At 34.2% G+C, this 13,807-nt stretch overlaps 2 protein-coding genes and 1 pseudogene across 2 annotated transcripts; 2 read left to right on the top strand and 1 right to left on the bottom strand.

Moving 5' to 3' along the window:
* Nucleotides 1-483: 483 nt before the first annotated feature.
* On the bottom strand, nt 484-1,236 carry LOC149203897 (flavonoid 3',5'-hydroxylase 2 pseudogene; annotated as a pseudogene).
* Nucleotides 1,235-2,007, top strand: LOC149203896 (uncharacterized). The gene is made up of 2 exons (XM_089402025.1): nt 1,235-1,410; nt 1,441-2,007. The coding sequence occupies exons 1-2, from the start codon at nt 1,235-1,237 to the stop codon at nt 1,793-1,795; spliced, it is 531 nt and encodes a 176-aa protein (XP_089258151.1). The 3' UTR covers nt 1,796-2,007.
* A 7,652-nt stretch (nt 2,008-9,659) lies between these two features.
* Nucleotides 9,660-11,519, top strand: LOC149203895 (linamarin synthase 1-like). Its single transcript, XM_089400269.1, has 2 exons — nt 9,660-10,329; nt 10,480-11,519. Exons 1-2 carry the CDS (start codon nt 9,750-9,752, stop codon nt 11,472-11,474), a joined length of 1,575 nt encoding a protein of 524 aa, XP_089256395.1. The 5' UTR covers nt 9,660-9,749; the 3' UTR covers nt 11,475-11,519.
* The last annotated feature ends 2,288 nt before the right edge of the window (nt 11,520-13,807 follow it).

Below are 13,807 nucleotides of genomic sequence, written 5' to 3'. Positions count from 1 at the left end.
GTCTCACTGCCACAGAGAGCCAATCTCTCCAAGACCGTCCCCTGCGCTTCTCAACTTGAAGGTGCGGCAGGAAGATCCTTGAAAAAAAAACAGCCTTATGCAATGCAATACCACCATCAGAGTCTTCAGCACATAGATTTGCACCGTCTCCTCTCTGGATTGGTAGGCACAGGAGATGAAGGGGAAACTCGCACAGGTCAGCAGCTCAACACGGCCACCACGACGTGTCTGCAACTCTGCACGAGACTGCTACAATTGCAGACCTCCGACATTACACAGCTCCTCATGAGCAGCACCACCCTGCAGACTTCAGATAGTTGGCACCGATCACTGATCGATCCTCCTCAGCCACGTTGCAATACCGGCACCACGACGCATACAACTCGACCAGAACGCAGAATCTCCAGCTCCCACTGCTGCAAATCCACTCAGATTTCGACTTCCACGCCGCCGGCTCCGCTCAGAGTCGCCATGGTGAAACAGTCAAGCCGAAAGCAAACCCTCTTTGCAGACGGCAACAAAGTAGGGCAGGTTCGCAAGGTCCGACTCCTTCAGTCTCCTCTCACGCCCGATCACCGTGTCCATCTCCTGATGCACCCGCTTCAGTAACTTGGGGTTGTTGATTACTTCCGCCAATGTCCATTTAATCACGCTGCTGGACGTGTCGGTTCCTGCTGTGAATAAATTCAGCAGTAGAGCTTTAATATGAACATCGGAGAACCTCCCGCCTTGGCCATCGCAGTTGTCTCTCTGAGACATCACAACGTCTAGGAAATCGGGGTTAGACGCTCGTTGCTTGGCCGTGGACTGGTGTTCCTCTATCATCCTCTGTATGAGTGCGTCCCATTTCTTGTGGAGCTTCTTCATACCCCGCTGGATGCCCTGCAAGTCCATCCACGCCACCGATGGAATGAAGTCTCCGATATTGAAGTATCCAGCGGAGGTCATGAGTTCCACCACCATGTCCTTGAACTCGTTGGCCTCGTCCCCTTCCGTCTTGAACACCCGTTTGCTCAGAATGATCTGCCCGATCATGTTGGCGGCGCAGATGTTCAGGAGGTCCGGCACATTCACCGTCTCTCCGCGCTGCGAGTGACTGAGAATATTCCGGAGCATGAAGCCCATCTCCGCGTCTCTTACAGGCTGCCAATCCTCCAACGCCTTTCCTCCCAACATGTGCATGTTGCACACCTTGCGCTCCATCTTCCACCGTCCTCCATACGCTGCCCACACCATGTCCTGGCGTGGAGGCCACCACCATGTCGGACGTCCCCAGTTTGAGATAGACAACGGAACCACTGTTAATTCCGCAAGCACCTCGAATCTGGAGTCGTGTCCGTCTCCAGGAACAAAATGCCAATATCGTTCGTCGTCACCCCAAATGATAGTTAAGGCTATTGCAGATAACATGTAACCCAATTTCGATGGGGATCCTTCCAGCCAAGCCCTCTTTGTGCCCCACAAAATAAAAATTGCGGCCTCAATCGATCCTTCCGTGGTTCGATCCTGCCACGGCCACAACCGATCGGAAAGCTCGCCTATCGTTCCGGCAGCACCGGATGCGGAAGAGGATCCCGACCTCAATCTGAATTTGTGTATCAGTTTGCCGTCTAATTCGTCCCCCGCCGCAAACACAGCTCAGAGCGTCCGTAAAACTGTGGATTCAGATCTTAATTCTGGCAGCAGCGAAGTCTGTTATCCCGTAGGACTGCAAATAAATTATGGGAAGTACTGCGACAGCGGATACTGTGAACAGAATGCGAGCTGTTTCTCTCAATTTAGGCTTGTCTTATAAGACAAGAGCGGGAAAACGATGGATTCCTTATTAATAGGACTCAAATCCCACTGTTAAAGATCCATATGATAGTAGGCGCAACAGAATGGAATTGCAGGCATACCAACTGTGGCGGCTTATAATTTGCGCTCAACGTAAAAACAAATAGAGAGGGACACAGATGGGTAGTTATCTGAGCGTTGCAGCGACCTACAAAAAGTGTTTAGGAGTTGACAGAATCCACTTCACATGTATGCTTATCAACATGCAGTGGATACTGACCTGCATAGGCCACCAATCAACTCCACGCAGCCCTCATGCAAAGACAAATAATCAGCAGCATCTCATCAAATGAAGGCTGTCCACTTCCCAAACGGCATAACAGAATGACCCCTGGACTCCACACATCAACCTCTGGTCCATAGTTGCGCTTCCACCACTAATGCAGGTTTCAATGAGTTAACCTCACCGAATTCACGAGCCTCCTGTGCAGACCGACATGTGGTTCGATCCGATGGCTGCTAACCTGCTAAGCCCAAAACTTTTCTTCACGCAAGCTCGCAGCGATCTGCCCCCTTCGCTCATTACCACACCAACTTTCGATGGACAAACAAATAATGAAATTATACACTCAATTATTTTTCTCAGCCCAGGAGGGGCCAAGCCCAGGAGGGGCCAGGCCCTCACAGGCTCTGATACCAAGATAAAATTACAGAGAGTCAATATATTCTATTAATTATTGAATGAGGAAATTACACACATATTTATACAATCAATAGTCTTAAGATAGGAATGCTATCTTAGACGTACAGTAGTGTGGTTGAGAGATTCTCTCAACCACACACTAAACTAGGAGAAACTATATTCTAGCTTATTCCTATTATGTAGGAACAAACTCCTCAATTAGAAAATTACAACCATAGACCAGTAGGAATTAATTATTTCCAACTAGTGCTTCCATATAAAAGGTTGATTGTGCTTTCAGGTGGCCAGACATAGAGACATGAAGAATGCATCATAAATAATGACGATACCATGTTCATGTTAACCTTTCATTAATGTAAAGTTCGATTGTTGAAATTCAAATATGATATAGAGGGATTGAGAGTGGGAGTTTGTATAATTTTTGTGTCAATATTATGTGATATATAAATCATTTTTCTATTTAATATCGAAGATTGAGGTATAAAAAAGCAATAAAATCTTTATAAAACTATCATTTAGAGGAATGGGTTATTTTTCATCAAAAAATATGGGAGATGTATAATATAATCTTTATAAAAGTATCATTTAGATGAACAAATTATTTTTCATAAAAAATTGAGGGAGATGTCTAATTGATTCGGTGCTCATCTAAATAAAAAAGAAAACAATTTTTTCTACAATAAAAAATAGAAATGAATATACATGTTATAATAAAAAATAGAAATGAATATACATGTTATTTAGTTGTTGATATTATAATTTCACATTCACTATCAAACACAAATAAATATCCCATTTCTATAAGCAACATAATTTTATACACTTTAAAAAGAAAAAGTAATTAAAAATAAAAATATCTGATATTTTCACTTGCGTGTGACCTCATAACTAATTCTTAGCTTTTTAAAATTATTTTACTATAAAACTTAATAAATATAAAGTACGAAAACAAATCTATATTTTTTTTGTGAATTGATTTGTATTACCTCATATACTTCAAAACAGTTACAACATTCAGCTCGTCATCATAAACCATAACTATAGGGGTGGCCTCAACCTTCCCAATGAGAAATCAAGATTTTTGGTGGCCTCCGTGTAGAACAAGTGTTCCAAAATTTAAAATTCTTTCAAAAAAGAAGCAAAATACTACTAACAACAACCACGTTTGAAAAATTCATTCAAAAAACTAACATGATAAACTTCAAAAAGTTGAAGAGGTGACTAGGGCGGGCTCCTTAGCACTTGAACCTAGCTTGGTGGGGTTGTAGTAGCAGCAATGCATGCTATGCAACACTTAATATGATCCAGTCTGGTGTCCACCCATTCTAAACTAGACTGCTCATTGCACTACACCTTTATAACATCCTCCAATTGCGTAGATATATTGTAATTCTCTATTTGTTTCTCAGCCAATGCCTTATCCACAAGGTTTTAATTGCCAATAAAAAGAGAGAACATTGAAATATTGTTTTCTTCTACTCCTTATGTTACTAGGGTGAAGGACCTGTTGTTCTAGAGCATCAAAAATCTTTAAGATAGAAAAAAACAACCTCTTTCTCACAAATCATCTTTCCATATGGTATATTTCTTCACAAGTTCCAGGGGTATAATAGTTTGCAAAGTTGCAGAAGCCTCCTCAACTTGTTTTTGAGCTCTATTACATCCATGAGGACCACATCCTTCTCTCATTCACTAGTCATCATATGTTTCCTTTACATCATAGCAAACAGGTCAAAGCTTCTAGACTCAAAAATGAGCATCCTAGGGGAGTAGAAAGGGAAACCGAGGAAATATACAATAAAAGAACACAAAAAAATACAACCTAAGATTTATTGTGTTGCGGACTAGAAGTCCCAAACAAAAGGAATTGATAGCCCAACCAAAAATGTGGGCACCAACAAACAAACAAAAAACCTTAACCACCAAAATTTCCACCCAAGCTAAGACAAGTCTCCTCATTCACAGTGTGTGTGAGGATAAGAAGACCCAGTAAAGACTAGAGCCTCATAAATAATAACCCACTCGAGCATAGAGTTATAAATATAGCACTGAGGGTCCAACATAGTGAATTTATTTAAACACTTACTAGTTTATCCCACTAACCAACTTGCTACCTCCCACCTCACAGTGAAAATACTATTTCTTATAGAGCATCCTCCCCAAAATTTGTCTTAGGTTGGGGGTGCGAAGAGGTTCCAATGCTCCCAATCCTAACCACCAATTCAAATCCCACCACATAGCATATCAAATTTTATAGCCATGCACTCAAAAAACCTTCGAAACATAGGCGGAACCTCCGCACTAAGGGTTGTAGGCTATTTCCTCTTAGATCTCAATTTCTCCCAAGTTTTGTACGATACTTTCCCTCTCCCAACACCTAGACCCATGACAAACTTAAGATCTTTCATGCTCAAGTACGCATGGGGGTGGTCATGCCACCCCCTTCATAACTCCTTGTGATTTCATCTAGGTAGCACACACAAAATCACCCTCATAGGGGAAAAAACAACAAAAAATTCTAATATTAACCATAATGAAATATTTTAATGTCCAAAAAATTAAAAGTAAAAATGATAATTACTTCATAATATTTTAATGTCTATAATATTATAATTCATTTAATTCGTAATTTGAAATTAATATATGGCATTAAAAATTATAATAAAATATTTAAAATAAGTTATAAATAAAATATTTCAATACTAAAAATAAATTATATATTATTATATAAAATAGTTCAAAATTTTCATATAAATTCATTACTTTATAATTTTAGCTTTAATATATATTTAAAATAAAATATATATATATATATATATATATATATATATATATATATATATATATATATATATATATATATATATATATATATATATATATAGATGAATCGAGTTGTGTTTAGTGAGACTTTTTGGAAGCTTTTTCCGCTAGTTTGTCCAGTCTAATTTCTCTAAAATCCGTCATGAATTTATTGAAATCACAAATTTAATGGGTAACCTCTACACAATTGAAGTCACCTCAAATTTTTCCACCCAAAAAATCTCATAAATCACACTAAAAACAACTCCTATATAAATTCAAGTAAATATTTTTAAATCTATCAATAAAATCAGGTTATAAACCCAGCCTAACCATTATAAGTTAAAAAAAAAAAAAAAAACACAAACCAACTAGCAACTCAAAGATGTTTTGAGGATCATGCTAGTGTCATCATCAATACCCTCGCTTGTTACAAACGTAGGATGCTATTATTATTATGAGTAATATAAGAAGAAACAATGACGGGTCATAGATTTCCTCTCCACGTTATCAGCAGACAAAGCTTGCAGTGAAGATTTTCTTAGTGGGGACTCGACATTTCTTTATTTTTCAGTTTGCAATGGACTCTGCTTTTTATTTGTTTACTCTGGAAGGACTCTGCTTTTTATTTGTTTACTCTGGAAAGGCAACTTTTATTTGTTTACTCACGAAAGGCCGCTGATAAGAGAAGCAAATACGGATCATAGGCTTCTAAAAAAACATTGTAAGCTCATTGGAATGAACCTTTAGTATTAAATCCAACAACATGGTAATAGAAAGTAAAGGTTTTCCTACATCAAATTTATGAGGTTAGGATTCAAATCATATTGAGTATATCGTATTGTTATAGTGTGTGATTTTCTATTAATTGGAGTTTCTACTTTTGTCAAAATTATAAGAAATTAATATATTAAGTCTGATATTCACAAAAAAAAAGTATATCAACTGTGATATTCAAATTAAAAATTAAAAAATAAATAAAAAATAAAAAATAAAAAAATTTCATAACTTTAAATTACAACCATTATTCTGCTTTTTGATGAGTGTTTAAAAAAAATAAAAAATAAAATAGAAACTTATTAACATTGTTGGAATATATCTTTCTATGTGAGGCCGTACAGTTTGCATTTAATCAAAAAAAGGTTATTTTCTTAATGATTTTATAAATGTATATATTTTTATACTTGGTTGGTATGGTTTAATTTTTTTATATTTTGGCTATTTTTTTTTAGTATTATTTAATTGATTTTAATAATGATTTTATAAATGTATATATTTTTATACTTGGTTGGTATGGTTTAATTTTTTTATATTTTGAATATTTTTTTGAGTATTATTTAATTGATTTTAATAAGAGTATTATTTAATTGATTTTAATAAAAAGAGATTTTTGGTTAAATTTTTATTTTAAAAAAATAAAAATAAAAATGATTTTATATATATTTTTTCAAAAAAATTTATCATGATTTTCTTTTAAATAAATAAATTATTATAAATTTTACAATGGTAAAAATATATCATTTATATAAATATTTAAATAATAAAATAAATATTTAAATATTAAAAATACAACACTTAATTAGTAATATATAAAATGTACTTTTATACTTTACATATTAATATAAAATTGTCATCATCAATATAATGTGTCTATAATAAATATTTATCTTAATTCCATATTTACCTAGTATTTAAAGGGATTCTATCTTTCAAAATGCAATTGTCTAGTGTAAAACTTGAAAAAAAAATTGTATTTATAGATATTTGATTTTTTAAAATGATTAATAGATTTGGAGTTAAGATAGATGTATACTAGTTTTTAATAATATTATTGATATTAGATATATTTAGTATTATAATTTTTTTAAATAAATAATTGTTTGTAAAAACAAACATATAATATAATAAATTGAATTGAATCAATCAATTTATTATTTTTATTATAATTTAATTTATTCTGATGTTGTTATATTATTATTTCATTTAATATTTCATTTTACATATTATTACAACATCTCTTTAATACATTATAGAGTGCCTCTAAACACAATAATGTAAACAAGTGATGTTCGGCACCTTAATCGTGCCACTCAAGTTAAAAATTATGTTGTATGAAGAATTGCATAAAAAATTATAGCCTACATTCATCAATGCTAAACTAATAGTGGTCAATAGATCGAATCCTTATTGTGCGCAAGTCCTACATGAGCCCCCAAAACATAAATAAGTGTGGGAAGTAAGTCTTGGTAAATATATTTATTTACATCTTATTTCTATCCATTTTTTATGCAAACCAATACACATATATCTCAAAATTATGCATGCATTTTTCAAAGATATCCATAAATGATGCATAAAATATGTGAAGCAATTATCTACATGGCATTATATTATGCAAAGGCTGCAATAAGACCTTAAATTATGGTCCAAACAAATGTTTCAAAAAATATCTTTCTTAATGTTATTGAAAAATAAATATCTATATTTCAAAGTTAAACATTATAAGTTGTATTGGTCAATGTGTCCAAACGATTACAATAGCTTCAGTTTAAAAAATGCTTCAGTTTCAAAATAGCTTAAGTTTAAAAATGCTTCAGTTTCAAAAAATGTTGTTGGCATTCATTTAAGGATGTCAACGATACCTTTTTTTTTAATCACTAAATGTTCTAGCACCAACATTGTGCTCCCCGTGGATATGTGATACCTTAAGCTCTTAAAAAAATTCTTAAATAGGTGAATTCTTTGTTGCTACGGACTTAAGGCCAAGCCATGTAATTTACTAATCCTTAGTAACCAATGATATGTCATACCTCCAACTCCTCAAAAAATTCTTGTGATTGGTAAATTCTTTGTTGTCGAGGATTTAGAGTCAAGTTATTTAATATACCAATCCTCAAGAACCAATCAATAACCAGCTGAGCATCCCTAAAAATTTGTAAGAAACCCTCAAGAACCAATCAATAACCACTAGAGTATCCCTAAACATTTGTAAGAAATCCTCAAGAACCAAGCAATAACCAGTCAGGCATCCCTAAACATTTGTAAGCACTTCACGTGGACATTGCAATGTCATGGATGAGCCAAAACGCAATTAATTCTTCTTTATTATTAGTGCCAGACATGAACCTTACCTAAGAAGGAAAGAGTGATGGTTGTGTGGGTAAAATATAGTTGCTAGAGCCCTAACATGAATTTTTGCTCCATAAAAGAAGGCTTCAAAGTATCTAGTCCTATAATGATTTTTTTCTTCTTCTTTGAACCTTTTGTGTTGATTTCCTTATTTATTTATTGTTATTTCTCTCTTTTTAAATGTTGATTAACTGAAAAAACTATAAAATATATAATCAATATTCAAAGGTAATAGGACTAAATATAGAATAAACAAATATATTTAAATATTTTCAAAAAAGTCCACTGGATCTTGGATAAACTGTGATCAGTGCTCTGTTAAGGCACTCCTTGGTGTGAAGTCACGAGTTCAATTCCTCACCGTGATCAAGGTGATATTTTGGCATAATGAAGATGTAGTCCCACAAAGCTTACAAAGAAAAAGTCCCCGGGGTCTTGGATTTGTTAAGGCACTCCTTGATGTAAAGTTATTGGATGCTTTGTTAAAGCACTCCTTAATGTGAAGTTACCTATTCATTTTCATGGTGATTGGGTGCTTTGTTAAGGCACTTCTTCATGTGAACTTATTATTGGATTGAGTGCTTTGTTAAAGTATTCTTTAATATGAAGTCACTAGCTCAATTTCCAACTCTTAATTCAATTCCCATCATTAAAAAATAAATAAATTTCAAAGTTAAACATTTTAAATTATATTTGACAATACTAAACTAAGAGTAATGAATAGGCAAATAGATTACTAAAATCTACCTTGAGTAATGAAGAAATCTACCTTGAGTAATGAAAAAGTTATATTAGACCATGTTAAATTAATAGCTAAAATTATATTAAACAATGTTCAACTAATAATAATGAATAGACCCATCTATAACTAAAATCTACCTTGTGAGGGACCCATGAAATATATATATATATACCAATCATGAACTGCACTAAGCACTTTACCAAGCAATATTTAATAGTCTTGCTGAGTAAAATAATCTTTGGCTGGACGTGATCTTTTGAAAATAACAATATTTATTTCGTTGGTCGGTATAGATTTAGTTTTTAATTAATTTTTATGAGAAGAGTGCTGGAAACTTTTTATAAAAAAGAGTGGTGGAAAAAGTTTACTTACTGCCTCAATAACAATATTTATTTCGTTGGTCGGTATAGATTTAGTTTTTAATTAATTTTTATAAGAAGACTGCTTGAAACTTTTTATAAAAAAGAGTGGTGGAAAAAGTTTACTTACTGCCTTCGGCCACACAATTTGCTACCTGTTCCTCACGGGATTGCAAATCTGTCATTAAACATCTATCGAGGTTTCGAGCTTCCTGCCTTTCCTTACCTTCCCGTATACATGAACTTTTGCGTTACCATGAATATTGAAGAGGGAATCCTGCAAACCCATCTAAATCTGCACGCAGTGCTTGTGCCCTTTCCATCGCCAAGTCATGTTAACGCCATCATGGATTTGGCACAGCTGCTGGCTGTGCGAGGATTTTTCATCACCTTAGTCAATACGGAATGGATCCAGAAACGCAGGGTGGATTCTCTTTTTTCTCTCGTCTCCAGAGGCGGCGATCCTGATCATCAAGGCCACAAAATTCGGTTTGTGTGTATTCCGGATGGCTTAAGCCCAGACCACGGCCGCATTTCCAATCTCGGCGAGTATTTCCTTGCACTGCAAAAATTGAGCCCCGCATTGGAGCACCTCCTTCGTAGCAGTGGCACTAGCAACCCTACTGTTGATGATGATGACATATGTTCTTTTCCGCCGATCACATGTATCGTTACGGATAGCATTATGTCTTGCACGGAGCAGGTGGCTACCAATATGAAAGTGCCCAGGGTTATCTTCTGGCCCTACTCTGCCGCTTTCTCCATTTCTCAGTGCTACGCTAAACAGCTTCTTTCTCACGGCCATATTCCTGTCAAAAGTAAGTACAACCTTTCTCTATCTCCTCCCAACTTACTTCTAACTGCCACTCTCTTTTGCTCATTCTCTTTCCAACACTTTTGGTTTTCGTTTGTTTCTGTCACGCTAACTTGAAAACTTACACTGTGCTCGCGAGACTTACAAAGTGCAGTAACCGAGGCAAACAATCCAGAGAAAATGATCACCTGTCTCCCCGGTAATCTCCCGCCTCTGAAGCCAAGCGATCTGTTATCTACCTATCGCATTCAGGACCCATCAGACATTATTTTCAACGCCACTCTCTACGAATCAGAAAAGCAGAGTCGAGGGGACTACGTGCTGGTGAACACGTTTGAGAAGCTCGAAGAGAGGGACGCTGTAAAGGCCCTCTCTTTGAATGGATGTCCCGCACTGGCGATTGGACCTCTATTCCTTCCAAATTTCTTACAAGAAAAAAGCGGTTCAACAACCACTACCATTTGGGAGGAGGAGGATGAGAGGTGCCTGCAATGGCTGGATATGCAACGGCCAGCATCCGTTATATACATTTCCTTTGGCAACTTGGCTGTCAAATCTCAGGAGCAACTGGAGCAGCTTGCGCTGGGGCTAGAGGGATGCGGACAGCCTTTCTTGTGGGTTCTCCGGTCGGATATCGCAGAAGGCGAGGCTGCGATTTTACCTGATGGATTTGAAGAACGAACGAAGGATCGAGCACTGCTTGTGAAGTGGGCGCCCCAGGTTAAAGTCCTTGCCCACACTTCAGTGGGATTATTTCTCACACACTGTGGTTGGAACTCTACGTTGGAGAGCATGAGCATGGGAGTTCCCATGGTGGGATTCCCATATTTTGCCGATCAGTTTCTCAACTGCAGATTCGCCAAGGAGGTGTGGAAGATTGGCCTCGACTTTGAAGGGGTGGACCTCGATGACAACAAGCTAGTGAGAAAGGAAGAGGTGATGGATATTGTGAGGAGAATCATGTCAACTCCCCAAGGAGATCAGTTGAGAGAGAACGCTTTGAAGTTCAAAAAGATTGCAGCGAGGGCGGTCCTACCTGGAGGCTCGTCCTTTGATAACCTAAGCACCTTCATTCAAGAAATGACGAGGAAAGCAACAGCAGCAGGGCCAATCCAGGAAGCAGCAGGGCCAATCCAGGAACCCAAGTGACCATCATGCCTGGAGAATTGAATCCAAATGACGAGTAAACTGACTTTTACATCTCATTTCAATTTTTTTTGGGTTATATTTCAGTTCTATTGATCATGGAATACTTATCACATCTCCATTATAGTTTTGTAATATCAAATATTATTTTATATTTGCTTAATTTTTATGATTAGTAAAGGAATTATATATTTTCATGTATTTTTGTTTAGGATTATATTTTAGATTAAAATATAGATATTTTATTTTATTATTTATTTATTTATTGATAATAAAATATAGATATTTTTAATTAATATTTATGTTTAATTTTATTTTTTGTTATTAATATTTTTTTATGTAATTATTTTATTTTCTCAATATAATATTGTGTGTTAATATCTCTCTTATATTGAAGTGTAGATTATTTTTGATGAAAAACATTTATTATCTATATATATATCATCATATTAAATTTTAATATTAATTATGTATTTTTTATTTATCGTTTTTTAATTAAGCGTAAATTATTTTTGATGAAAAATAATTATTACCTATATATATAATCATATTAAATTTGAATATTGATTATATATTTTCTATTTTTTTTAATCAATTAGGCAACAATAATGAAATAACAACCAGTATTTCAAAAATAAAAATCAATATTAATACATGTAATTAAAAAATATTTTATTTAAAAAAAAAAAAAAAAAATTACTCTTAATTATAAAATTAAATAAATATTATTCACTTTTTATTATAGAAATCATATTATCAATTCACGCGACCACAATATTAAATGCAACAAAGTGTATATCCACCGTTGCATACTATGATCAATCCACTAACAATGTTCTTAAACGTGGTTTTTTTATAATATAAGATGCTTAGTGCTTGTTATATGACAAAGTATGTGAGGGAGAATTTGTGATACTGTGTAAAATGTAAAATGAAGTGGGAGATTATATATTAATATATAATGTTACTTTTATTTAAAAATAATAAATAATAAAGTGTAATAATAATAATAAATAAAATTATTTTAAATTATTGATAAAATTAAAATTATATATATATATATATATATATATATATATATATATTTCAATTCAATATTTCAAATATTATATTATTTTTATTGTTTGAGTAATATTTTTTTGGTTAATAGTATTATAAGTCATCTACGGGTAAAAAAACATTTAGTCTATTTATCCAAGCTATAAAAGTTATATAAACTTATTGTCATGTCTACAATCATATTCTAGCTAGCTAGCTATATATATCTATATATATAACTGCAAATTGTAAATTAAAAGTTATTCCCATGAACACTAATAAAAAAGACTAAGAGTCCTCATTCTATTCCTCTTGCTCAGCAGATGTCGATGTAACAGGGACCGAATCTTTCGGGTTAGTGCCGGGCAGTGGGCATGAACATGCATGGGAAATGTTTCTCTATATGGTTCAGGCGGCCTAGTCAGCACGAACAAGCATAGGAAATGTTTCTCTATATAATTTAGGTGGTCATTCTATTTCTGCAGTTAAAATTGTAGTTTTTGAAAGTCCTGTTTGTAATTATTTGGAAAGTCCTGGACAATAGTGATCCAGATCCAGATTTGTTCCATAGCCTTGCTAAAAAGACATTTCATAGACCAATACATATATAAATTCTGCTTGTATTGCTTGTATTGTGTCTCTCGCCGTATTTTATAAGTAATATTATCAAAACAATCCATCACAATATTAAATATGGCACTGTATATTCATCATTACATATTATGATTATTCCACTCACCAATACTATTAAATGTTGTTATGTAAGATGGTTAATGCTATTACATGTTATGTGAAATTTATACTTATTATTTTTACTAACCAATATATTCCAATATCTCTTACATACTAAGGTAAAGAATGTTTCGAAAAACAATTCTTATTATTTTTTTAATGGTGAAGAATGTCTCTAAAAACAATTATTATTCTTTTCAATATACATTTGATGTATACTTCAATATGCGGAAATTTCACACCACGAATGGAACTGAGCACTCCGTCACCTCGTATTAGGCGACTAATTTGCCATACGAACATGAACAGATCAGGAAGAAAGTGCACGGTATTGAATTTGAATGTATCCAAGTATAACAAACTTCTTCCAATAAATGAAATGCTGCAGTGTATATTAGTGACCCATATATAAACATTGAAGAAGTTTTTGGTTCCATATCACATTCTTTCCAATCAGTACACAACAAATTAATCGTGGTTGTATTATGAGTTATCAGAGCTAAATAGTTTTTAGTTTTTGTTTGGAGTTTGAACCTGTTTTAAAGTTATAATTCAAAAATCATGAG

This window comes from Pinus tabuliformis, chromosome 2_1 (assembly GCF_031772625.1).
Source record: "Pinus tabuliformis cultivar Carrire ecotype Pingquan chromosome 2_1, CPIR1, whole genome shotgun sequence".
NCBI lineage: Eukaryota > Viridiplantae > Streptophyta > Pinopsida > Pinales > Pinaceae > Pinus > Pinus tabuliformis.
This window is presented reverse-complemented; position numbering and strand designations above follow the sequence as displayed.